The sequence below is a fragment of the Salmo salar genome, chromosome 05 (genome assembly GCF_965601325.2).
Source record: "Salmo salar chromosome 05, fSalSal1, whole genome shotgun sequence".
Taxonomy (NCBI): Eukaryota; Metazoa; Chordata; class Actinopteri; order Salmoniformes; family Salmonidae; genus Salmo; species Salmo salar.
In genome coordinates, this window is record NC_138295.1 from 39,676,102 (window position 1) to 39,703,123 (window position 27,022).

Here is a 27,022-nt window from a genome sequence, read left to right on the forward strand (position 1 = left end):
GGTAAAAATAATGTACTTTACTCTACTGTATAGACCACACACACCCAGTACTAAAGTAGAGAAGACGTATGGTTATGCACAGTACAGTATGCACAATATGCTGAAGATACTATATATCTGGACTGAAATCTCACAACTTTTCTTAAACAATATGTTACAATATTCTAGAAGTTTTAAATAGCTAATGCTATCTCGTGAATTTGCAAAGAAGAACTTGGCTAACTTAGCTAACGTTAACGTTGTTAGCTATTTTGGCTATAATGTCTTTACACGTTAGCTAGCTAATGTAGCTAACTAACTTACCGGTCGCGCAGTCCCTCTACCACCATCTCTATGATGGACTACACCTTCTCCTCCAGCTGGTCCACATGAATGGTCTAATGAATGGCACCATTCGCGCATAACTGAAGCGTGAAACAATGCTTTTAATCACGGCATGGCTGTTCATCGATTACAGCTCAGCATTTAACACCATAGTTCCCTCCAAACTCATCATTAAGCTCGAGACCCTGGGTCTCGACCCCGCCCTGTGCAACTGGGTCCTGGACTTTCTGACGGGCCGCCCCCAGGTGATGAGGGTAGGAAACAACATCTCCACCCCGCTGATCCTCAACACTGGGGCCCCACAAGGGTGCGTTCTCAGCCCTCTCCTGTACTCACTGTTCACCCATGACTGCGTGGCCATGCACGCCTTCAACTCAATCATCAAGTTTGCAGACGACACTACAGTGGTAGGCTTGATTACCAACAACGACGAGACGGCCTACAGGGAGTAGGTGAGGGCCCTCGGAGTGTGGTGTCAGGAAAATAACCTCACACTCAACGTCAACAAAACAAAGGAGATGATCGTGGACTTCAGGAAACAGCAGAGGGAGCCGGGACAGTAGTGGAGAAGGTGGAACGTTTTTAAGTTCCTGGGCGTACACATCACGGACAAACTGAAATGGTCAACCCACACAGACAGCTTGGTGAAGAAGGCGCAACAGCACCTCTTCATCCTCAGGAGGCTGAAGAAATTTGGCTTGTCACCAAAAACACTCACAAACTTTTACATACGTACAATCGAGAGCATCCTGTCGGGCTGTATCACCGCCTGGTACGGCAACTGCTCTACCCAAAACCGTAAGGCTCTCCAGAGGGTAGTGAGGTCTGCACAATGCATCACCGGGGGCAAACTACCTGCCCTCCAGGACACTTATACCACCCGATGTAAGAGGAAGGCCAAAAAGATAATCAAGGACAACAACCACCCGAGTCACTGCCTGTTCACCCCGCTATCATCCAGAAGGCGAGGTCAGTACAGGTGCATCAAAGCTGGGACCGAGAGACTGAAAAACAGCTTATATCTCAAGGCCATCAGACTGTTAAACAGCCATCACGAACATTGAGTTGCTGCTGCCAACATACTGACTCAAATCTCTAGCCACTTTTAATAATTAAAAATTGAATTAATAAATGTATCACTAGTCATTTTAAACAATGCCACTTTATATAATGTTTACATACCCTACATTACTCATCTCATATGTATATACTGTACTCTACACCATCTACTGCATCTTGCCTATGCCGTTCGGCCATCGCTCATCCATATATTTATTTGTACATATTCTTATTAATTTCTTTACACTTGTGTGTGTATAAGGTACCGTAATTTCCGGACTATTCAGCGTACCTGAATATAAGCCGCACCCACTGAATTAAAAAAAATATATTATTTTGAACATAAATAAGCCGCACATGTCTATAAGCCGCAGGTGCCTACCGGTACATTGAAACAAATGAACTTTACACAGGCTTTAACGAAACACGGCTTGTAACAAAAATAAATAGGCTTTAACGAAACACGGCTTGTAACAAAAATAAATAGGCTTTAACGAAACACGGCTTGTAACAAAAAAAAAAATTTGCAGTAAGCTTTAGTTGTCTTTTTGCACTGAGTCAATTCCTCACGCTGCTGTTTCCAACATCTTATCATCGACTCATTAAGACCAAGCTCCCGTGCAGCAGCTCTATTTCCTTTTCCAACAGCCAGATCAATCGCCTTCAACTTGAAAGCTGCATCATATGCATTTCTCCGTGTCTTTGCCATGATGAGGGTGACAAAATGACTACCGTAATCAGAATGATGGGAAGTTTGAGAGCGCTCGATTTAATCTAAACAGTAAACCAAAAAGTTGTTTGACCGTAACCCGTTCGGCAATTTCATTGGTCTAATGAAAGCTTCATGCCGCCAAAAAACTGACACGTCACAGAATGTGTTTTTTTTGGAGAAAGCGGGAAAGCGGGAAAAATCCATATATTAGCTGCGTCATTGTTTAAGCCGCGAGGTTCAAAGCCTGGGAAAAAAGTTGCGGCTTATAGTCCGGAATTTACGGTAGTTGTTGTGAAATTGTTAGATTACTTGTTAGATATTACTGCACGGTAGGAACTAGAAGCACAAGCATTTCGCTACACTCACATTAACATCTGCTAACCATGTGTATGTGACCAATAAGATTTGATTTGAGCTCCCTTCTTAGCAGCCAATTTGATGTCGGACCACTTCTTTTTTACGGCGTCACTGTCCCTTGCCATACCCCCGACGGCAGAGACAGACTCGGCCACTCTCGCCCATCCTTTCTTTTTGGTCTCTGCAGTGACCCCGCAGTGACCTCCCCAACAGCAACCTTTTCCCGGTTGCTATTTCCTCCACCATCACTTCAATCTCTTTTCTTGGTTATCCATTTTTGATTTTTGATATAGCTAGTCTGATGGCTATAATGTGTGAAAAATAACGAAATAACCAAATCCAATCATCCCTGTCACATAGGCTTATTTATTGGTTTCAAGCACGTCACTAACGTCAATGCCACATTAAGAAGATACTTACGAAGTTCCTAAGAAAGTTCATAAATGCAATTCCTATCTTATGAACTTCCTATTTTTCTTCCTTAAGAAACTTCTTCATTACTTTTTTCATAAGTAATGTTTCGTGAATCCGTCCCCAGGAGTCTTGTCTCAGGGGGGTTTAGTCACTCTGTGAGGAATAATAGAAAAATAGGTTTATTTTAAAAAGGACAATGGATCATTTTTTTCCCACATTGTCATTGTCAGAGACTGACTCTGTTGTCTAAAGAGAACTCCAGAAAAATCTGGAGGATGACAATGATGTGTAAACGTGTCTATAGCTACCATATTAGTCCTGTGATTTAGAAGATGTCCAATTCATGTATAGTATGACCACTACACTAGTGCTTTCAGAGCACGGTTCTGTAATGGAAAAGTTGACCACAAAGTTGGAGAGGTTTGTTTAGTTCAGGACCATGTCCTGCACACGTATTAAGAATAGGCAATACCCTCTGTGTTGAGTACGCTTTGTGTCTGTTCTCATATTCTCTTTGTTGTACTTCTCACTTTGTTGTGGTGTTGTGTCATAAACTGTGTTCTGCCCATCAGTGTGTCCCTTCTCTGTTTTGTTTGTATCATCTGAGGTTGTGTTCTATCCGTTGTTGTGGTATCTCTCATTCTTCTATTCCAGTGAGTTTGATCTTGCTCATTCTGTCCCTTATTTTGTCCTGATTTATGCTTTGTCTTGTGTTTTCCTGTGTACAGTTGTCTGGTCTATTTTAATTGTCTGTTTGATCCTGTGTTTTGTCTGTGTTGCGCTCTTCTGTCTCTGATTGTGATGTGCCATTTTTTGTGTCATTGTTTTGTGTGTGTACGGATGTGTTGTGTTGCACTGTACTCTGTATCTGGTTACGTTGTGTTGTGCTTTACAATGTGTCTGGCCAGTGGTCTTGGTGGTCTGCAGCATCACTGTTGAATCACTCCTTCACACCCACACATGGCCGCATGTTTCCCCATACAGGAAGTGAAGACTTTCCAGCTGCGCTCAAATAAGCTTTTTGGACCAAGTGTCTGTCTTTTGTTAATAAATGTATTTTTTATTCTTTCAAACACTGTCTTTCCTCTTCCCCTTGGGACACACTCAGTAAGGCAAATGCTTGGTTGCAAACGTGATTGAGAAAGTGGTTCCCACCTCATCATGTGCCAGATGTCTAACTCAAACACGGACCAGTATGGATAATACCCAGAGATTGAGCATGAAGGCTGCTGAGGAAGGTCAGTTTACACACTAGCTGTATCCTGCGCCTGTGCGTGGGCCGGGCCGCCTGCACATCAGGGGGGGGGGGGGGGTTGACACTGAGTGTGGTGGGGTTGGTAGTGAATGCTGGGAAGGCATCCCTGGGAAAACTCACGCTCTGAGAACACACTTTTAACTGCATGGTGATTACCATGACATCTCTAATGTAAACACCTATCTTTACGTCGACCATGGCCAATGGGGGAAAGGGACAGTATACATACTGTCCTACACCACTCTTTCTATGGACCACTCAAATCTGATAACGCCCCTTCAATTGACCCTTCACCAAGCCCAACTCACCTTGGTTACTGTTGCAACCTCAACATTTTTCCGGAAAGCCCAAATCCCCATTCAACCACTGGCAAAATCCCCTCACTGTTTCTTAAACACAATAAAATTAAACACATACTACCCCTTGCTAATCAGGAAACTCTTGTGGTGGACTGTCATTATAATTGCTTCACGAAAACCTGGTCAAATTATGTTTGTAGTGTAGCTAGCCAGTGAATGGCTCTGAATTCACTGTCATCATGCAGTCAAAGTTTTATAACCACTTTTGTAGCTAAATAGTCCTCTCAAATCGGCAGATTGGAGTAGTATTCATACCATTGCTAGCTAACATACATTTTGAGAACACGTTATATTAAGTGGCTAGCTAGCTAGCATTTGGTGGTCAATGAGACTGAGCTAGAAAACAACGTAACAAAAGTATAATTTTGGATTTGAAAAATATTCCATAATTTCAGAAAAATATTCCATTTCAGGAATTACAGTAGCAAGTACGCCCTTTAATTTTTTTAAAGAAAACTCTGTTTTTGCCACAGCCTTAACTGCCGTTAATGTGATTCAAAGGACATTTCACCACTGCTCTTTAACTGTATATGTCCATTAATATGTTATTAATATATGTGTCAAATTAATAATTTCCTCACTACATGCAAATGCAAGCATTTCAGCATCTTACCGGTAGAAACGGGCCATCTACATTTACTGGTTGTAAGCAAGCCACAATATACAGAATTCACAATTTCAGGATGAATTGCCGCCCCTGCCAAGGTGGATTCGTTTGAGAATGGGAGTCAACAGGTATCTAACTAGCTAGCAAACTACATTTGTTTATCTTAACCAAAGTCGAGCTAGCTAGCTTTCATAATATGCTGGCTAGATGTTCCAAAGCAAATCATTGTAATTAGCCAGCTGCTATCTGGTAATGTGATTTGTAACTTTGCAAGCTATGTCAGATTACACTAGCTACAGCGTACCGGACCATATCTAACTGTTAGCTAGCTAACTACCGCATAGGCTAACGTGACTGGCCTGTATGTTCGAGTCTGATCCCATCAACATCTGCAGCAACATCAACATCAAACTCAGCACCAGGAACTAGTGTTTGTTAAATCTTAGCAAAGTCACCTTTGCTAAATCTTTCCATGACTCCATGATGATCAAATAAATATACTGGAGCTAGGCATAAACATGGTGTGTCTTGTTATAGTTGTTGTAGTTTATAAGTAGGGTACCACTTCTACTGTAGTTATCTGTATTGTGGAGGCTTAGCTGACAGTTAATGCAAAGCTTAATTTCTAAATTGGAAAAAAAGCTAAGTTATTAGTAAGGAGGGGATGGTGTGGGTGACTGACTGGTGTCTGTTGGGGATGGATATTTTGTGGGATGGTTAGTCAGCGTGATCTATTGACACGAGGGTGATGGGGGGGATATAGTACCTTGTTTAATTGTGTATTGATGGGGACAAAGTAGTAAAATGTTGGCTAATCACTGACTTGTGTATGTCCTACTGACTAATCCTGCTGCTGATAATCATGATGACGACCTTGACACCAGCTTTAGTAGTACAGATCCTGTAGACCCATTGGATTTTTATTTCACCTTTATTTAACCAGGTAGGCCAGTTGAGAACAAGTTCTCATTTACAACTGCGACCTGGCCAAGATAAAGCAAAGCAGTGCAACAAAAAACACAGAGTTACACAGGATAAACAAAAGTACAGTCAATAACACAGTAGAAAAATCTATATACAGTAGAAGTTGTAAGTTTACATACACCTTAGCCAAATACATTTAAACTCAGTTTTTCACAATTCCTGACATTTAATCCGAGTTAAAATTCCCTGTCTTAGGTCAGTTATTATCACCACTTTATTTTAAGGATGTGAAATGTCAGAATAATAGTGGAGAGAGTGATTTATTACAGATTTTTTTTCTTTCATCACATTTCCAGTGGGTCAGAAGTTTACATGCACTCAATTAGTATTTGGTAGCATTGCCTTTAAATTGTTTATCTCGGGTCAAATGTTTCGGGCAGCCTTCCACAAGCTTTCCACAATAAGTTGGGTGAATTTTGGCCCATTCCACCTGACAGAGATGGTGTAACTGAGTCAAGTTTGTAGGCCTGCTTGCTCGCACACTTTTTCAGTTCTACCCACAAATTTTCTATGGGATTGAGGTCAGGGCTTTGTGATGGCCACTCCTATTGTCACAGGCGTCGTAGTGAACAGACCAAGTGTTGAGTGCTCATCTTTTATTTTGAATGAAAGCACTTCACAAAGAAAAACAAACGACAGCCAAACAGTTCTGTCAGTTATACTCACACACTAAACAGAAAGCAACCACCCACAAAACCCAAAGGAAAACAGGCTGCCTACGTATGGCTTCCAATCAGAGACAACGAAAGACACCTGCCTCTGATTGGAAACCATACTCGGCCAAACATGGAAAACGAAACATAGAAATAGAAAACTAGAACAAATTCCCCATGAAACACAAAACCCCAAAACACACAAAACAACCCCCCTGCCACGCCCTGACCATACTACTACGGCAAATTACCCTTTTACTGGTCAGGACGTGACTGTAGGGGCGTCGCCGGAGGCCCCGTGCCTTGGATCATCACTGGAGGCTTTGTGCCATGGATCATCACTGGAGGCTTTGTGCCATGGATCATTACATTTACATTTATGTCATTTAGCAGACGGTCTTATCCAGAGCGACTTACAAAATGGTGCATTCACCTTATGATATCCAGTGGAACAACCACTTTACAATAGTGCATCTAAATCTTTTAAGGGGGGGGGGGGGGTTAGAAGGATTACTTTATCCTATCCTAGGTATTCCTTAAAGAGGTGGGGTTTCAGGTGTCTCCGGAAGGTGGTGATTGACTCCGCTGTCCTGGCGTCGTGAGGGAGCTTGTTCCACCATTGGGGTGCCAGAGCAGCGAACAGTTTTGACTGGGCTGAGCGGGAACTGTGCTTCCTCAGAGGTAGGGGGGCCAGCAGGCCAGTGGTGGATGAACGCAGTGCCCTTGTTTGGGTGTAGGGCCTGATCAGAGCCTGAAGGTATGGAGGTGCCGTTCCCTTCACAGCTCCGTAGGCAATCACCATGGTCTTGTAGCGGATGCGAGCTTCAACTGGAAGCCAGTGGAGAGAGCGGAGGAGCGGTGTGACGTGAGAGAACTTGGGAAGGTTGAACACCAGACGGGCTGCGGCATTCCGGATGAGTTGTAGGGGTTTAATGGCACAGGCAGGGAGCCCAGCCAACAGCGAGTTGCAGTAATCCAGACGGGAGATGACAAGTGCCTGGATTAGGACCTGCGCCGCTTCCTGTGTGAGGCAGGGTCGTACTCTGCGAATGTTGTAGAGCATGAACCTACAGGATCGGGTCACCGCCTTGATGTTAGTGGAGAACGACAGGGTGTTGTCCAGGATCACGCCAAGGTTCTTAGCACTCTGGGAGGAGGACACAAGGGAGTTGTCAACCGTGATGGCGAGATCATGGAACGGGCAGTCCTTCCCCGGGAGGAAGAGCAGCTCCGTCTTGCCGAGGTTCAGCTTGAGCTGGTGATCCGTCATCCACACTGATATGTCTGACAGACATGCAGAGATGCGATTCGCCGCCTGGTTATCAGAAGGGGGAAAGGAGAAGATTAATTGTGTGTCGTCTGCATAGCAATGATAGGAGAGACCATGTGAGGATATGACAGAGCCAAGTGACTTGGTGTATAGCGAGAATAGGAGAGGGCCTAGAACAGCGCCCTGGGGGACACCAGTGGTGAGAGCGCATGGTGCGGAGACAGATTCTCGCCACGCCACCTGGTAGGAGCGACCTGTCAGGTAGGACGCAATCCAAGCGTGGGCCGTGCCGGAGATGCCCAACTCGGAGAGGGTGGAGAGAAGGATCTGATGGTTCACAGTATCAAAGGCAGCAGATAGGTCTAGAAGGATGAGAGCAGAGGAGAGAGAGTTAGCTTTAGCAGTGCGGAGAGCCTCCGTGACACAGAGAAGAGCAGTCTCAGTTGAATGCCCAGTCTTGAAACCTGACTGATTAGGATCAAGAAGGTCATTCTGAGAGAGATAGCAGGAGAGCTGGCCAAGGACGGCACGTTCAAGAGTTTTGGAGAGAAAAGAAAGAAGGGATACTGGTCTGTAGTTGTTGACATCGGAGGGATCGAGTGTAGGTTTTTTCAGAAGGGGTGCAACTCTCGCTCTCTTGAAGACGGAAGGGACGTAGCCAGCGGTCAAGGATGAGTTGATGAGCGAGGTGAGGAAGGGGAGAAGGTCTCCGGAAATGGTCTGGAGAAGAGAGGAGGGGATAGGGTCAAGTGGGCAGGTTGTTGGGCGGCCGGCCGTCACAAGACGCGAGATTTCATCTGGAGAGAGAGGGGAGAAAGAGGTCAAAGCACAGGGTAGGGCAGTGTGAGCAGGACCAGCGGTGTCGTTTGACTTAGCAAACGAGGATCGGATATCGTCAACCTTCTTTTCAAAATGGTTGACGAAGTCATCCGCAGAGAGGGAGGAGGGGGGGGGGAGGGGGAGGAGGATTCAGGAGGGAGGAGAAGGTAGCAAAGAGCTTCCTAGGGTTAGAGGCAGATGCTTGGAATTTAGAGTGGTAGAAAGTGGCTTTAGCAGCAGAGACAGAAGAGGAGAATGTAGAGAGGAGTGAGTGAAAGGATGCCAGGTCCGCAGGGAGGCGAGTTTTCCTCCATTTCCGCTCGGCTGCCCGGAGCCTTGTTCTGTGAGCTCGTAGTGAGTCGTCGAGCCACGGAGCAGGAGGGGAGGACCGAGCCGGCCTGGAGGATAGGGGACAGAGAAAATCAAAGGATGCAGAAAGGGAGGAGAGGAGGGTTGAGGAGGCAGAATCAGGAGATAGGTTGGAGAAGATTTGAGCAGAGGGAAGAGATGATAGGATGGAAGAGGAGAGAGTAGCGGGAGAGAGAGAGCGAAGGTTGGGACGGCGCAATACCATCCGAGTAGGGGCAGAGTGAGAAGTGTTGGATGAGAGCAAGAGGGAAAAGGATACAAGGTAGTGGTCAGAGATTTGGAGGGGAGTTGCAATGAGATTAGTGGAAGAACAGCATCTAGTAAAGATGAGGTCAAGCGTATTGCCTGCCTTGTGAGTAGGGGGGGAAGGTGAGAGGGTGAGGTCAAAAGAGGAGAGGAGTGGAAAGAAGGAGGCAGAGAGGAATGAGTCAAAGGTAGACGTGGGGAGGTTAAAGTCACCCAGAACTGTGAGAGGTGAGCCATCCTCAGGAAAGGAACTTATCAAGGCGTCAAGCTCATTGATGAACTCTCCAAGGGAACCTGGAGGGCGATAAATGATAAGGATGTTAAGCTTGAAAGGGCTGGTAACTGTGACAGCATGGAATTCAAATGAGGAGATAGACAGATGGGTCAGGGGAGAAAGAGAGAATGTCCACTTGGGAGAGATGAGGATTCCAGTGCCACCACCCCGCTGGCTCGATGCTCTAGGGGTATGCGAGAACACGTGGGCAGACGAAGAGAGAGCAGTAGGAGTAGCAGTGTTATCTGTGGTAATCCATGTTTCCGTCAGCGCCAGGAAGTCTAGGGACTGGAGGGTAGCATAGGCTGAGATGAACTCAGCCTTGTTGGCTGCAGACCGGCAGTTCCAGAGGCTGCCGGAGACCTGGAACTCCACGTGGGTCGTGCGCGCTGGGACCACCAGGTTAGAGTGGCAGCGGCCACGCGGTGTGAAGCGTTTGTATGGCCTGTGCAGAGAGGAGAGAACAGGGATAGACAGACACATAGTTGACAAGCTACAGAAGTGTTGTTTCTTGTATTATTGTCTCCTGTGTCTTTAGAGAACTGTTTCACTTTGATATCCTTTTTCTTCTGTCCTGATTTTCTCTTTCTTTTCTTCTGTTAACTAGATATTCTTTGTTGTTCTTCGTTAGCTAGCTAGCTTCTTCCAAAAGAGTCCCTAGCAACAACTTAGCAACTGATAAACAATTCAGCTTGCTAAGATAACTACAATTTTATGAAAAATAGTTATTTTTCAAAAGCCTATCTTCTTTGTTTGTTGCTTGTTTTTTCTCCTATTCAGTCTTGCAGTTTTCTTTTGCTTTTTTCCGATGTACTTCACTCTAAAAACCATGTAAATTTCAATATTTGTAGGAGCTCATTTTTCAGCTGCTGCTGCTCAAATTGGAGTTCCGGAACTAGACTAGATCATAACTAGATCATCACTGGAGGCTTCGTGCCATGGATCATCCCTACAGGCTCCGGGTCATGGATCAACACTGGAGGCTTCCTACGGGGAGCTGGAACCGGTCTCACCAGACTGGGGAAACGCACAGGAGACTGGGTGCACAGAGCAGGCACAAGGCACACTGGGCCGTGGAGGCGCACCGGAGGTCTGGAGCTCAGGGCTGGCACACCCCGTCCTGGCTGGATGGTCACTGTAGCCCGGCACGGGCGGAGCGCTGGCACAGGGCGAACTGGGCTGTGCTGGGGAATGAGGGCTGCTGTGCGTAGAGCAGGCGCAGGATAAACTGGGCCGAGGAGACGCACTGGAGACCAGATGCGTTGAGCCGGCGCACTTCTTCCTGGCTGCCGTCCAACTCTCGCCTGGCAACGCTGCGGAGCCCGTACCGACCGCACAGGACTGTGCGTTCGGATGGGCGAGATAGTGCGCATCTCACCGTAATGCATTTTTCACCCCTCTGCACGCCCGCTCCGCAGTGCCCTTTCCACCAGTACCATTTCCTGGAATCTCGCGTCGAACTCAGCGCTTGACTCCTTTACTGGCTCCGGTTTGCTCCACGGCTCTCTCCTGTACGCCCGGGAAGTTAGGTCAGAGCTCCCCCTGACCTAGCCAAACTACCCGTATGCCCCCCCAAAATGTTTTGGGGGGGCTGCCTCTCAGCCTCCTCTTGCCGTCCCAGCCGTTCCTCCCAGTATCACCATCCCGCCTTCGCTGCCTCTATCTCCCATTTTGGACGGCAATACTCCCCGGCCTTGTCCAGGGTCCTGCCCCATCTAGAATCTCCTCCCAGGTCCATGACTCCACGTATCTCCTCCCACACACCTTGGTCTTCTTATGGTGGGTGGTTCTGTCACAGGCGTCGTAGTGAACAGACCAAGGCGCAGCGTGTTGAGAGCTCATCTTTTATTTTGAATGAAAGCACTTCACAAAGAAAAACAAACGACAGCCAAACAGTTCTGTCAGGTATACTCACACACTAAACAGAAAGCAACCACCCACAAAACCCAAAGGAAAACAGGCTGCCTAAGTATGGCTTCCAATCAGAGACAACGAAAGACACCTGCCTCTGATTGGAAACCATACTCAGCCAAACATGGAAAACGAAACATAGAAATAGAAAACTAGAACAAATTCCCCATGAAACACAATACCCCAAAACACACAAAACAACCCCCCTGCCACTCCCTGACCATACTACAATGGAAAATGACCCTTTTACTGGTCAAGACGTGACACCAATACCTTGACTTTGTTGTCCTTAAGCCATTTTGCCACAACTTTGGAAGTATGCTTGGGGTCATTGTCCATTTGGAAGTGTACCAGTCCCTCCTGTAACAAAGCACTCCCACAACATGATGCTGCCACCCTCATGCTTCACGGTTGGGATGGTGTTCTTCGGCATGCAAGCCTCCCCCTTTTTCCTCTAAACATAACGATGGTCATTATGAACAAACAGTTATTTTTGTTTCATCAGACCAGAGGACATTTCTCCAAAAAGTATGATCTTTGTCCCTGTGTGCAGTTGAATCCATAGTCTGGCTTTTTTTGATGGTTTTGGAGCAGTGGCTTCTTCCTTGCTGAGCGGCCTTTCAGTTTATGTCAATATAGGACTCGTTTTACTGTGGATATAGAGACTTTTGTACCGGTTTCCTCCAGCATCTTCACAAGGTCCTTTGCTGTTGTTCTGGGATTGATTTGCACTTTTCGCACCAAAGTACGTGCATTTCTAGGAGACAGAACATGTCTCCTTCCTGACCGATATGACGGCTGCGTGGTCCCATGGTGTTTATACTTGCGTACTATTGTTTGTACAGATGAACGTGGTACCTTCAGGTGTTTGGAAATTGCTCACAAGGATGAACCAATTTTTTCCTGATGTCTTGGCTGATTTATTTTGATTTTCCCATGATGTCAAGCAAAGAGGCACTGAGTTTGAAGGTAGGCCTTGAAATACATCCACAGGTACACTTCCAATTGACTCAAATGATGACAATGAGCCTATCAGAAGCTTCTAAAGCCATGACATCATTTGCTGGGATTTTCCAAGCTGTTTAAAGGCACAGTCAACTTAGTGTATGTAACTTCTGACCCACTGGAATTGTGATACAATGAATTATAAGTGAAATAATCTGTCTGTAAACAATTGTTCGAAAAAATAACTTGTGTCATGCACAAATCAGATGTCCTAACCGACTTGCCAAAAGTATAGTTTGTTAACAAGAAATTTGTGGAGTGGTTGAAAAACATGTTTAATTGACTCCAACCTAAGTGTATGTAAATTTCCGACTTCAACTGTACATTGTGTGCAAATGGGGTAAGGAGGTAAGGCAGTAAATAGGCCATAGTAGTGAAGTAATTACAATTTAGCAAATTAACACTGAAGTGATAGATGTGCAGATGATGATGTGCAAGTAGAAATACTGGTGTGCAAATAAAGTAAATAAAAACAATATGGGGATGAGGTAGGTAGTTGGGTGGGTTATTTACAGATGGGCTATGTACTGCTGCAGCGATCGGTAAGCTGCTTAGATAGCTTATGCTTAAAGTTAGTGAGGAAGATATACAGTAAGACTCCAACTTCAGCGATTTTTGCAATTCGTTCCAGTCATTGGCCGCAGAAAACTGGAAGGAAAGGCGGCCAAAGTGGGTGTTGGCTTTGGGGATGACCAGTGAGATATACCTGCTGGATCACGTGCTACGGGTGGGTGTTGTTATGGTGACCAGTTATGCTCAGATAAGGCAGAGCTTTACCTAGCAAAGACTTATAGATGACCTGGAGCCAGTAGGTCTGGCGATGAATATGAAGCGAGGGCCAGCCGACGAGAGCATACAGGTCGCAGTGGTGGGTGATTATATGGGGCTTTGGTGACAAAACGGATGGCACTGTGATAGACTGCATCCAGTTTGCTGAGTAGAGTGTTGGAGGCTATTTTGTAAATGACATCGCCGAAGTCGAGGATCGGTAGGATAGTCAGTTTTACGAGGGTATGTTTGGCAGCGTGAGTGAAGGAGGCTTTGTTGCGAAATAGGAAGCCAATTCTAGATTTCATTTTGGATTGGAGATGCTTAATGAGTCTGGAAGGAGAGTTTACAGTCTAGCCAGACACATAGAATATGTAGACAACTACAAACACCTAAGTCAGATCCGTCCAGAGTAGTAATACTAGGCGGGTGCGGGCAGCGATCTGTTGAAGAGCATGCATTTAGTTTTACTAGCGTTTAAGAGCAGTTGGAGGCCATGGAAGGAGTGTTGTATGGCATTGGAGCTCGTTTGGAGGTTTGTTAACACAGTGTCCAAAGAAGGGCCAGATGTATACAGAATGGTGTCGTCTGCGTAGAGGTGTACGGTGTTTCCTCCGACACATTGGTGCGGCTGGCTTCCGGGTTAAGTGAGCAATATGTCAAGAAGCAGTGCATCTTGGCAGAGCCATGCTTCGAAGGACACATGGCTCTCGACCTTTGCCTCGACCGAGTCCATACAGGAGTTGCAGTGATGGAACAAGACTCTAACTACCAAAATCATGGAGAAAAAGAGGTAAAAAGTACACAAAAATAAATAATAATAATACTGTGGGTGTGTTTGTAAATTCACTCTGGAGAGCCAGAGTGCGCTCCGAGTGCGCTCCGAGTGTGCTCTGGGCATTCGTAAATTCAGATTATTGTCTGTTTGTAAATTCAGAGCGCACACTGGACGCTCTAGCTGAGGAGTAGGGTTGATCTGAGTGTTCTGGCCTCACAACAGCAGTCAAGCACCCAAGCTAACTGGCTAAAGTTGGCTAGTTTGCTAGCTACTTCCAGACACAAATGAGAGAACACCTCACTCTGACCATTTTGCTCACCCTAGCAGAGCTGGTTAGGCTGTTTTCATGTTATCTAGAGCGTTAGTGACTGTAACTCTAGTGCTGACAACAATATAATTACGTTTTTTTGCTGACGTTTACTGACACTGGTCATATATATACTGCTCAAAAAAATAAAGGGAACACTAAAATAACACATCCTAGATCTGAATGAATGAAATAATCTTATTAAATACGTTTTTCTTTACATAGTTGAATGTGCTGACAACAAAATCACACAAAAATAATCAATGGAAATCCAATTTATCAACCCATGGAGGTCTGGATTTGGAGTCACAGTCAAAATTAAAGTGGAAAACCACACTACAGGCTGATCCAACTTTGATGTAATGTCCTTAAAACAAGTCAAAATGAGGCTTAGTAGTGTGTGTGGCCTCCACGTGCCTGTATGACCTCCCTACAACGCCTGGGCATGCTCCTGATGAGGTGGCGGATGGTCTCCTGAGGGATCTCCTCCCAGACCTGGACTAAAGCATCCGCCAACTCCTGGACAGTCTGTGGTGCAACGTGGAGTTGGTGGATGGAGCGAGACATGATGTCCCAGATGTGCTCAATTGGATTCAGGTCTGGGGAACGGGCGGGCCAGTCCATAGCATCAATGCCTTCCTCTTGCAGGAACTGCTGACACACTCCAGCCACATGAGGTCTAGCATTGTCTTGCATTAGGAGGAGCCCAGGGCCAACCGCACCAGCATATGGTCTCACAAGGGGTCTGAGGATCTCATCTCGGAACCTAATGGCAGTCAGGCTACCTCTGGCGAGCACATGGAGGGCTGTGCGGCCCCCCAAAGAAATGCCACCCCACACCATGACTGACCCACCACCAAACCGGTCATGCTGGAGGATGTTGCAGGCAGCAGAACGTTCTCCACGGCGTCTCCAGACTCTGTCACGTCTGTCACGTGCTCAGTGTGAACCTGCTTCATCTGTGAAGAGCACAGGGCGCCAGTGGCGAATTTGACAATCTTGGTGATCTCTGGCAAATGCCAAACGTCCTGCACGGTGTTGGGCTGTAAGCACAACCCCCACCTGTGGACATCGGGCCCTCATACCACCCTCATGGAGTCTGTTTCAGACTGTTTGAGCAGACACATGCACATTTGTGGCCTGCTGGAGGTCATTTTGCAGGGCTCTGGCAGTGCTTCTCCTGCTCCTCCTTGCACAAAGGCGGAGGTAGCGGTCCTACTGCTGGGTTGTTGCCCTCCTACGGCCTCCTCCACGTCTCCTGATGTACTGGCCTGTCTCCTGGTAGCGCCTCCATGCTCTGGACACTACGCTGACAGACACAGCAAACCTTCTTGCCACAGCTCGCATTGATGTGCCATCCTGGATGAGCTGCACTACCTGAGCCAGTTGTGTAGGTTGTAGACTCTGTCTCATGCTACCACTAGAGTGAAAGCACCGCCAGCATTCAAAAGTGACCAAAACATCAGCCAGGAAGCATAGGAACTGAGAAGTGGTCTGTGGTCACCACTGCAGAACCACTCCTTTATTGGGGGTGTTTTGCTAATTGCCTATAATTTCCACCTGTTGTCTATTCCATTTGCTCAACAGCATGTGAAATTTATTGTCAATCAGTGTTGCTTCCTAAGTGGACAGTTTGATTTCACAGAAGTGTGATTGACTTGGAGTTACATTGTGTTGTTTAAGTGTTCCCTTTATTTTTTTGAGCAGTGTATATTCATAAATTCATCAGTTATTTTGCGCTCTGGCACACTCAGATGAGAGTGCTCTGAAATCTGAGTAGATAGCCAAAATGTATTTACGAATGCACCAAGTGTTGCTTCACGTGCATCTTGTCACTATGGTCTAAGTCAATGTATTTTTATCCATCTCCTCTGGGATCAACTGGAACCAACAGCAGCTTGTATTATTTGGGCCGTTCAGGGTTACTGAAGAACAACCAGGCCCTCTTGGCAGATCCTCCCATGGTTCACTGTCTTCACGCTTAATAAAAGTTACATTCCTCACACAGAGTCCTGACCTGGACATAGATCTACTCTGCACATACACATTTGTATCTTCTTACACCCCCCCCACAGTCTCACTTTACAATACCACAGAGTATCTGATGCACTTTGTCTTTCCCAGAAGCATTTTAATGTGCATAGGCACGAGCAGTGAGTGTTTTCCTATCCTTGGGGTCAACTCTGATGTCCACTCTCCAGACCTCTCCTCATCGCCACTCATGAACGTATACTGTGGTTTGCTATTCACCCCCTTGGCCTTTTTCCTATTTTCTTGCCTTACAACCTGGAATTAAAATTGATTTTTGAGTGGTTTGTATCATTTGATTTACACAACATGTCTACCACTTTGAAGGTGCAAAATACAGAAAACTTGAGCATGCATAACTATTTTGTCGTATTCGAGTGTGTAGGCAGGAGAAACCAACTTTGGGTAAATGAAGTAGTTTAATAAATATAAAACAAACTCGAAAAAACCAACGTACATAAATAAATAAACATGGGTAAAATAACCCGTCGGCACCAATACAAAACACGAGCACATAACACAAACAATCTCTGACAAGGACATGAGGGGAAACAGAGGGTTAAATACACAACATGTAATGAATGGGATTGGAACCAGGTGTGTAGGAAGACAAGACAAAACCAATGGAAAATGAAAAATGGATCAATGATGGCTAGAAGACCGGTGACGTCGACCACCGAGCACCACCCGAACAAGGAGGGGCATCGACTTCGGCAGAAGTCGTGACATATTCACCCTCCCAAAGTCAATACATTGTAGAGCCACCTTTTTCAGCAATTACAGCTGCAAGTCTATTGGGGAATGTCTCTATAGGTTTGGCACATCTAGCCACTGGGATTTTTGCCCATTCTTCAAGGCAAAACTGCTCCAGCTCCTTCAAGTTGGATGGGTTCCGCTGGTGTACAAAAATCTTTAAGTCATACCACAGAGTCTCAATTGGATTGAGGTCTGGGCTTTGACTAGGCCATTCCAAGACATTTAAATGTTTCCCCTTAAACCACTCAAGTGTTACTTTAGCAATATGCTTAGGGTCATTGTCCTGCTGGAAGGTGAACCTCAGTCCCAGTCTCAAATCTCTGGAAGACTGAAACAGGTTTCCCTCAAGAATTTCCCTGTATTTAGTGCCATCCATCACATCATTCCTTCAATTCTGACCAGTTTCCCAGGCCCTGCCAATGAAAAACATCCTCACAGCGTGATGCTGCCACCACCATGCTTCACTGTGGAGATGCTGTTCTCGGGGTGATGGAAGGTGTTGGGTTTGCGCCAGACATAGCATTTTCCTTGATGGCCAAAAAGCTCAATTTTAGTTCTCATCTGAACAGAGTACCTTCTTCCATATGTTTGGGGAGTCTTCCACATGGCTTTTGGCGAATTATTTTGTGTATGTCCATTACATGAAATCCAAATAAAAATCCATTTAAATTACAGGTTGTAATGCAACAAAATAGGAAATACGGCAAGGGGGATGAATACTTTTGTCATATGTGACACTGAGTAGACTTGTGCTCATAAATATTGATGTACTGTTTTCCTGGTTGCGGATCGTTCTCTGAGTGTTCTGATGTATGGCCTTCTGGGACGGTGTGACCTCCAGGCCCTGGCGCTTCCGTCACCATCCCCACTGTATCAGTGGGCCTGGGAAGTTTCATAGGAACACTGTGGGAATGTGAACTGTACTGTACACCAGTGACACAGAGGGGAGGTAAGGGGAGGGAGTGTGTGTTGAGGGTTGAATGAAGTGTGTGCATGCATGCTTGTACATATCATGGTGAATGTGTGTGTGAGTGACAGTAAGTGTGTGTGTGTGTGTGTGTGTGTGCGTGCGTGTGTGTGTGTGCGTGCCTGCGTTTGTTTCCTCTGTAACTGTGAGTGTGTGAGAGAATCCAAAGAATGTATAATGAAATCAATCAAACATTACACAAGGCCCTTGCTAGCCTAGTGCAGGATGACGTCCAATCGCTCTCTCTCTGGATCCTCAGCTTTATTAGAACCAGGAGGATGGAGGCGGGGGAGGAAATGTACTAGTCATGTTGTTGGAACAGTTTAAGAGTTTCAGTTTGGGGAACGGAAGTGCCAAGGGCAGTTTCTTTACACAGGCTTAAAGATCTAAAGATATACTGTATCTAAGTTTGAGTAACTGTTAGCTGGATAGTCAGGGGATTTCAAATATTAACAAATGCTTTATATAGAACCTTTCATAGGCTAGAATACTTGTAGCACAACGTGCTTTACAGTAATCAAAGTAACAGTAATACTTTTTCCAGCAGGTTTTATGATTCTGTTGATTACTTCTAAAAACAGAACAATTAATCAATTTACAGTATTTCAAACTGTATATGACAATGAATGAAATATTGTCTTGTGAGGAGGAACATCTTCATGGTGATGGAACAGTTCCGCAGTTGTATCGTGATCAGATGAGAAGTTGGATCATTTTTACTACACATGCTTTTAATAGCACGCATTAAGTAATCCAGTTCAAAACAGAATTAAAACAATTTAAGTGCCCACAATTATTTTTAAGATCAATTTCAATGTTTCCACTAAGGATTCCTCCTCCTTTTGCTTCTCCTCCCTCTCTTCCCAGGGCTTCTTTCTTCCGCCCTCTCTCCATTTCCCACCCTCCTCCTGCGTACAAGCCTGTGATCTATCCTTAACTGTTTCCAGACGCCTGCTGCTGCACCCCTTCCCTGTGCCCCCCTTAACGCTCCCCCTCCCCACTTCCACCCACAAGAACCTCCACCCCTCTTTCCCTCTCTCCTTCCATCACATTATCTGTGTTGTAGATATTTCTCTCTGTCCTCTTTCCCTCTTATGATGCAGTGTTTACTCAGGAATACTTTCCAGCTCTCTCATTGGCTGTCTGTAGTCAATGATGGGTGAGCCATGTCACCTTTAACCTCTATTGATCTCTGACATGATGTTGATGCTGAAGTGATGACGTTGCTCTTAAAACATCAAAACCAGTCTGTGTCTCAAAAAAAGGGGGTCTGGTAGTGAACCTCAGTGGCTTCAGAAAGTGTTCACACCCCTTTACTTTTACTACATTTTGTTGTGTTACAGCCTGAATTTAAAATTGATTACATTTAGATTTTTGTTGGTCACTGGCCTACAATGTCAAAGTGGAATTATGTTTTTTGAAATTTTACAAAATACAAATAAAAAGCAGAAATGTCTTGTGTCAATAAGTATTCCATCCTTTTCTTATGGCAGGCCTAAATATGTGCAGGCGGAGAAATGTGCTTAACAAGTCACATAATAAGTTGCATGAACTTACTCTGTGTGCAATAATAGTGTTTAACATACATTTTTTATGACTACCTCATCTCTGTACCACACACATACAATTATCTGTAAGGTCCCTCAGTCGAGCAGTGAATATCTAATACAGATTCAACCACAAAGACCAGGGAGATTTTCCAATGCCTCGCAAAGAAGGGCACCTATTGGTAGATAGTTAAAAATAAAAAGAGCAGACATTGAATATCCCTTTGAGCATGGTGAAGATATTAATTACACTTTGGATGTTGAATCACACCCAGTCATTGCAAAGATGCATGCATCCTTCCTAACTCAGTTGCTGCAGAGGAAGGAAACCACTCAGGGATTTCACCATCAGACCAATGGTGACTTTGAAACAGTTACAGTTTAAACTCTGTGATAGGAGAAATCTTAGGATGGATCAATAACATTGTAATTACTCTACAATACTAACCTATTTCACAGATTAAAAAGAACAAAGCCTGTACAGAATACAAATATTCCAAAACATGCATCCTGTTTGCAACAAGGCACTAAAGTAATACTGCCAAAAATTTGGTAAAGCAATTCACTTTTTGGCCTGAATACAAGGTGTTGGGTTTGGGGAAAATCCAACACAACACATTGCTGAGTACCACTCTCCATATTTTCAAGTATAGTGGTGTCAGCATAATGTTATGAATATGCTTGTAATCGTTAAGGACTGGGAAGTTTTTCAGATTAAAAAGAAACAGAATGAAGCTAAGCACAGGCAAACTCCTAGAGGAAAATCTGGTTTAGTCTGCTTTCCACTAGACACTGGGAGATTAATTCACCTTTCAGCAGGACAATAACCTAAAACACAAGGCCAAATCTACACTGGAGTTGCTTACCAAGATGACAGTGAATGTTCCTGAGTGTCCAAGTTACTTAAATCTGCTTCAAAATCTATGGCAAGACCTGAAAATGGTTGTCTAGGAATCAATGATCAACAACCAATTTGACAGAGCTTGAAGAATTTTGAAAAGAATGATGGGAAAATGTTGCACAATCCAGGTGCAGACAGCTCTTATGCCTTGCTCACACTGCAGACCTTAATTCTCAAATCAGTTTTGTTTTTCAAATCCGTTTTGGAATACTGACTGTCCAAACAACAAGTTACAAGTGACCAAATTGGATTTGTGTATAATCAGACAGCAGTCACTTGCTGACATGGCTATGCTAGTTGTCATATAATGACGGGTGTGTAGGCTGATTGGTGGTCGTGCTTCCTGTAGCTCAGAAGTTAGCAGGTGACAACAATGCTTACCATTGGATGTTTCCCAGTTGCATTGAATGTTCTAAATCATAGTGTAAGAACACCTTTAAAGCATCAAAGAATAAGATGATCCAACTTTCAAAATAAGTCATTTTTGGTTAGCCACAGCAGTCAGCTAGCTAGGTAGCTGTTTATCTTTCTATCACATTTCAAACACTAATTTGTTTGTAAACAGTGAACAAGTTAGGTACAACGCCTTGTTCTTGTCAAACTGTCAATAGAGTAGCTAGCAAGCAACAAGACATGCCAAATAACAGTCTCACAACCACTTGAGGGCAAATAAATCAGATTTGACTGTTCAGACATGATTCGCTAGGCCAGGAATCAAATTTGTATCTCATTTAAACTATATCTGAAGGTGGTTTGAAATGTGGATTGAAATATCAGATTCCATGTGGCTTTTGGGTGTTCAGACTGCAGGAAAAATAACAGATTCAAATCGGATATGGGAAAAATTTGGATTTGATTCACTTCAAACTGCCAATGTGAACAAGGCTTTAGAGACTTACCCAGAAACACTCACAGCTGTAATCGCAGCCAAAGATGATTCTAACATGTATTGACTCAGGGGGTTGAATACTTATTTAATCAAGGTATATTAGTGCTAGATTTTTAATCTTTAAAAAAAAAAGTATTTTTACAATTGATAATTTTCTTCCACTTTGACATTACATAGTATTTTGTGTAGATCATTGACCAAAAATTACAATTATAGGCCTCCCGAGTGGCGCAGCGGTCTAAGGCACTGCATTGCAGTGCTTAAGGCGTCACTACAGACCTGGGTTTGTTACCAGGCTGTGTCACAACTGGCCGTGACCGTGAGTCCCATAGGGCGGCACACATTTGGCCCAGCGTCATCCGGGTTAGGGGAGGGTTTGGCCGGGGGGCTTTACTTCTCATCATGCTTTAGTGACTTCTTGTGGCGCGCCGGGCACCTACAGGCTGACTTCCGGTCGTCAGTTGAACAGTGTTTCCTCCGACACATTGGTGCAGCTGGATTCCAGGTTAAGCGGGTCATGTTTCGGAGGATGCATGACTCGACCTTCGCCTCTCCCTAGCCCCGTTGGGGAGTTGCAGCGATGAGACAAGATCGAAATCCATTTTATTCTTACTTTGTAACACAACAAAATGTGGAAAAAGTCAAGGGATGTAAATACCCTTTCTGAAGGGTAATAGGGTATCATTTGAGATTTTACCTCAGTGTTGAGTTTTAAAATACAAAACTACACATTGTATCACCATAGCAACTTATCAGTAAACAAAACCCCAAATATGGTTTGCTATTGCCGTTCTGTGGTTGCCGCTATTGCCTAATTACTTTTGTTTACTTGGAATCCAATTAAGGGTTCAACACGACAGTGGAGTAGTTTTAGACCCAGCAGCATTGTTGGGGAATAGGGTATCATTTGAGATTTTGCCTCAGTGTTGTTTTAAAATACGAAACTGCACATTGTATCACCATAGCAACTTATCAGCAAACAAACTCCAAAATATGGTTTGTTGTTGCCGTTCTGTGGTTGCCTTTTGTTTACTTGGAATCCAACTAAGGGTTTGACACGACAGTGGAATAGTTTTAGACCCAGCAGCAGAGTGTTGCAGAGGCACACACTGACCTGTTAGTTGGACAGAACGCTGGCAAAACAAGAACAAAAACTCTCCGACATTGTTCTGTCCCTGTGCAGCGAGCCGTCACATACCTCTCATGTGAACCCATTCAGAACATAGAACCGGAATGTTGTGTACAGAACTCACATCTCATTATTGAGAGGGGAGTAACCTTCCATTGTATTTTAAGAGCCGCATCTACTCTGTTTAGTCTGTCTATGATTAGCCCTGTGTTCTTTCTGTGGCATACAGTATCTTTGGATTAGGAACAGATTGTGCTGTCATGACATGTGATTTATATAGTAAGCTCTCAACTTGGTTTCGACCTAACCTTGTTGGTCCATCATGATATGAGCGTATCAGTAGTGTATGTGAAGAGATATTAATGAGATGTTATGAGTTCAGAATGTTCAGACCAACTCTGAGTCCCACCCTCCCCATGTCCCAATCCCCGAGCCGTCCTAATGCCTGAGCTCATTAGTAACCGGCGTCGGAGGGAACAACACCCTTGCGCTAACCTTGGAGTCGTCTGTCTCTCTCAATCATTTTGTCTGTCATAAGCCATTTACTGTATGAAGGACAAGTGTAAAATAGAAACTCTGGGTAGGGAGTTTGTCTTTAACACAAGGGTCAAACTCAATATGCTGGGAGGAATGTCATGAAGAAAACAGGGGCTATAATGGAGAATACAATATTCAGTGTTTTTGTTTTTAAATCTGTTTGCAGAATAATTCTCTCCTGAAGCGTATCACCATGAGGAGTGTCAGAGTATGCACTCTCCATCTGACAACCATTCTTACAGGTGAGAGGAACAACCACACATCTACTGAAATATAATGAAAATAAACTGTGAGGTATAACATGACTAGAGCCTGAGTCTTTCCTAGTTAGGTTACATAGTAGGGAAAAACTTCTGTACTTTGTATCCAGCTATTTTGCCATAGAGATTGTTCTTTAATATGGATGGCAAAGAGCATTGATCAGCTTAAAAGGATCTGTCATTAACGGTGCGTCATCATCCCTCCTCCATAGCCCAGCAGACTGGTCACATCCGTCATCGCTGTGTAATTGGACGGATATCTCAGTTGTTATTGCTATCTTAACCTTTGACCCTTGACCTGGAGATCTAGCTATTTGATCCCAAACCTGACCTTTTCTTGTTTGTGTTGACTGCAGCTCTTTTACACTTCTGTCCTGAGTTCTGTTGCCTGGAGATCTCCCCTAGCAACAGTGAAGTCGTCATGGCAGCGGGTGACTCCATAATCATTACCTGTACCGGCTGGGGGACGGTCGAATGGAGGTTCAAGCGGGATGACAATGTTCCCTATTTTGGAGTGGAGAACCAGAACACGACCAGTGTTCTCATTCTGGACAATGTGACATGGAGCCAAACGGGAGTATATGTCTGTGCCGAGACTTGGACTGACAAGACTATAGAGGTGGCAGTCTTTGTGCCAGGTGAGAACACTGTTATAATTTTAAAATTAGATTAAGATCACTTTATTGGTCAATTAGACACATGGTCCAACCAAAATTGTACTTCCGCTTTTAACACAACCCCACCTTTGGAGAGGTGCGCAGGGCTGCCACACTCGGCACCGTTGTAGTGGGGGTTAAGTGCCTTGCTCAAGGGTACAGCAGCATCTAGGATTTGACACCAGCAACCCTCCGGTTACTGTCTCGTCTCTAACTGCTAGGCTACCTGTCACCCCCTTTACACTCTGTCACAGCTATAGTACTTTTACAAAGATAGGCTAGGTTAGACAACTGTTATGTTCCCACTGCCCAGGCAAATATTGGATATTGTAACAGCGAACTCAGCTTATAGGCCTCCATATCTTGGTTCAATCATGATATAAAGTAAATATGTTTATTCCTCATATGGTGTGAAATGATTCCTCTTATTCTTCAAGTGATGCTAAGTCTTCCCGTCCCTCGCCTTCCTCATACAGACCCTGATGTGTGGTTCATTGAGAGTTTCCACGGCATGGTGACCAAGACCAGCGAGGAGGGCATCATCCCGTGTGTGGTCACCAACCCCCAGATCAACGTCACCCTCTACGAAAGAGACAGTGACATGCACCTGAAGGGGGTCTACATCCCAAGTGAGGGCTACAGGGCGCCCCTGGAGGACAGGACCTATGTGTGCCGAGGAGAGCTGAACGGGGAGGAGAAAGAGTCCCAGGCTTTCTACGTCTTCAGCATTGTTGGTGGGTACCTGGGCTGAGGCTGGGGCTGGGGTTCAGAGATAGGGCTGGGGATGTAACAATGAAGGAGACTAGAGAACGCAAGAGACCTAGCGTTACATGACATTCATTGTACTGTACAGGCCATGAACGTCATTGTTGATATGCATGTATGGATGTAACGAAGACAGTATTGCAAGGGTATCAATCTATGGTCTCAAGCTGTTGTATATCAGTGATATTGCTAAGTAAGCAATATGTTCTCTTTCACCTTGCGGTAATGTCTAAAAAATAACAAGGAACTCATTATCTCTATCCCTCTTTCCCTGACACCCTCCCTTTTCTTTCTTTTCTTCGCTTTCCACACATTTCCCGTGTTAGTTCCGGAGATGATCGACGCCTACATCAATGCGTCTAAGACGGTGCTGAAGCAGGGCGAGCCTCTTACAGTGAACTGCACGGTGCACGGAGTGGATTTGGTCTCCTTCTCCTGGGACTATCCCAATAGAGACGTGAGTGGGAGAGAAGAGAGGAGAACAGCCATAGAGTAAATTACATCAAGATGTCTGTGTAGCCACACCTAGATGTGTTAAATCCCCAGGAAATATAATTCATGACAGACATGGTTTTCATATCATCATTCATAATACACTATCTTTTTGGTGGTGAAAGTGTTTTACCTCTATGGGATCGGTGTCCCTATACCGGGACGGTTGAGCTAACGTGCGCTAATGCGATTAGCAGGTTTTTGTAAGTAACAGCAAACTTTCCAGGACATATGTCTTCTATGGGCAGAAAGCTGAAATTCTTGTTAATCTAACTACAGTAGCTATTACAGTGAAAAAATACCATGCTATTGTTTGAGGAGAGTGCACAACAACAACAAACTTTATCACGGCAACTGGTTTGATACATTCATATCTGAAGGTAAATAATGTACTTACATTCAGTAATCTTGCTCTGATTTGTCATCCTGAGGGTCCCAGAGATAAAATGTAGCATAGTTTTGTTTGATAAAATCAATTTTTATATTAAAATGTAGGAACTGGGTTCTACAGTTTGAACCCCTGCTGTCTCTGGCTCCACACCCACCCCGCCCGGCCATCTAGATGTGTGAAAGTTAGTGTAATAGCTAATGATCCATCATGTATGACATTCCTGGGAGTGTTTAAACTTTTTTTGTAAAATGTTGTATTACCATATAATTTGTGTATGTTCTCTATAGTTATGTACTTGAAAATGTATCAATTCACCAATTCGGCACATTTAGGCAGACTTGATACAAAATATTGTCCAGTATTGCAATGCTTCACTGGATCAATCTAAAACTTTGCACACACAAGTGCCTAATCTGCAATATGATGTTATGGCCTTTCTCTTGCATTTCGAATATTTTTTTTGAAAACACATTTTTTTTGTTTGTATTATCTTTTACCAGATCTAATGTGTTATATTCTCCTACATTAATTTCACATTTCCACAAACTTCAAAGTGTTTACTTTGAAATGGTTTCAAGAATATGCATGTCCTTGCTTCAGGTCCTGAACTACAGGCAGTTAGATTTGGGTATGTCATTTTAGATGAAAACTTTTTTTTAAAGTGTAAGATCCTTAAAAACCTGTTTGGGATAGGGGTTCCACTAGCGGAACGTTTCGACAACATCCGGTGAAACTGCAGACCGCGAAAAAAAAAAAAAAGTATTACAAATATTTAACTTTCATACATTCACAAGTGCAATACACCAAATTAAATCCTAACTTCTTGTTAATCTAGCCACCGTGTCAGATTTCAAAAGGCTTTACGGCGAAAGCAAACCATGCTATTATCTGAGGACAGCACCCCATCAAACAAACACATGACAATCATAACTCAACCCACCAGGCGCGAAATAACGATATAATTCATGCCTTACCTTTGAAGATCTTCTTCTGTTAGCACTCCAATATGTCCCATAAACATCATAAATGGTCCTTTTGTTCGATAAATTCCGTCATTATATCTCCAAAATGTCAATTTATTTGGCGCGTTTTATTCAGAAAAACACCGGTTCCAACTCGTGCAACATGACTACAAAATATCTAATAAATTACCTGTAATCTTGATCCAAACATTTCAAACAACTTTCCTAATACAACTTTAGGTCTTTTTTAACGTAAATAATCGATCAAATT

The 27,022-nt window shown here is 44.2% G+C and overlaps 1 protein-coding gene across 2 annotated transcripts in view; it reads left to right on the plus strand.

Annotated features, from left to right (window-relative positions):
* Window positions 1–27,022, plus strand: part of LOC106604848 (platelet-derived growth factor receptor beta-like) — a 57,933-nt gene that overhangs the window by 8,199 nt on the left and 22,712 nt on the right. For both annotated transcript variants that reach the window (XM_014199904.3, XM_014199903.3), the window contains exons 2-5: window positions 23,392–23,467; window positions 23,842–24,123; window positions 24,618–24,875; window positions 25,233–25,363. In XM_014199904.3, the coding sequence (XP_014055379.2) occupies window positions 23,419–23,467; window positions 23,842–24,123; window positions 24,618–24,875; window positions 25,233–25,363 (720 nt within the window). In that variant the 5' untranslated portion in view covers window positions 23,392–23,418. The remainder of the gene's footprint in view (window positions 1–23,391; window positions 23,468–23,841; window positions 24,124–24,617; window positions 24,876–25,232; window positions 25,364–27,022) is intronic.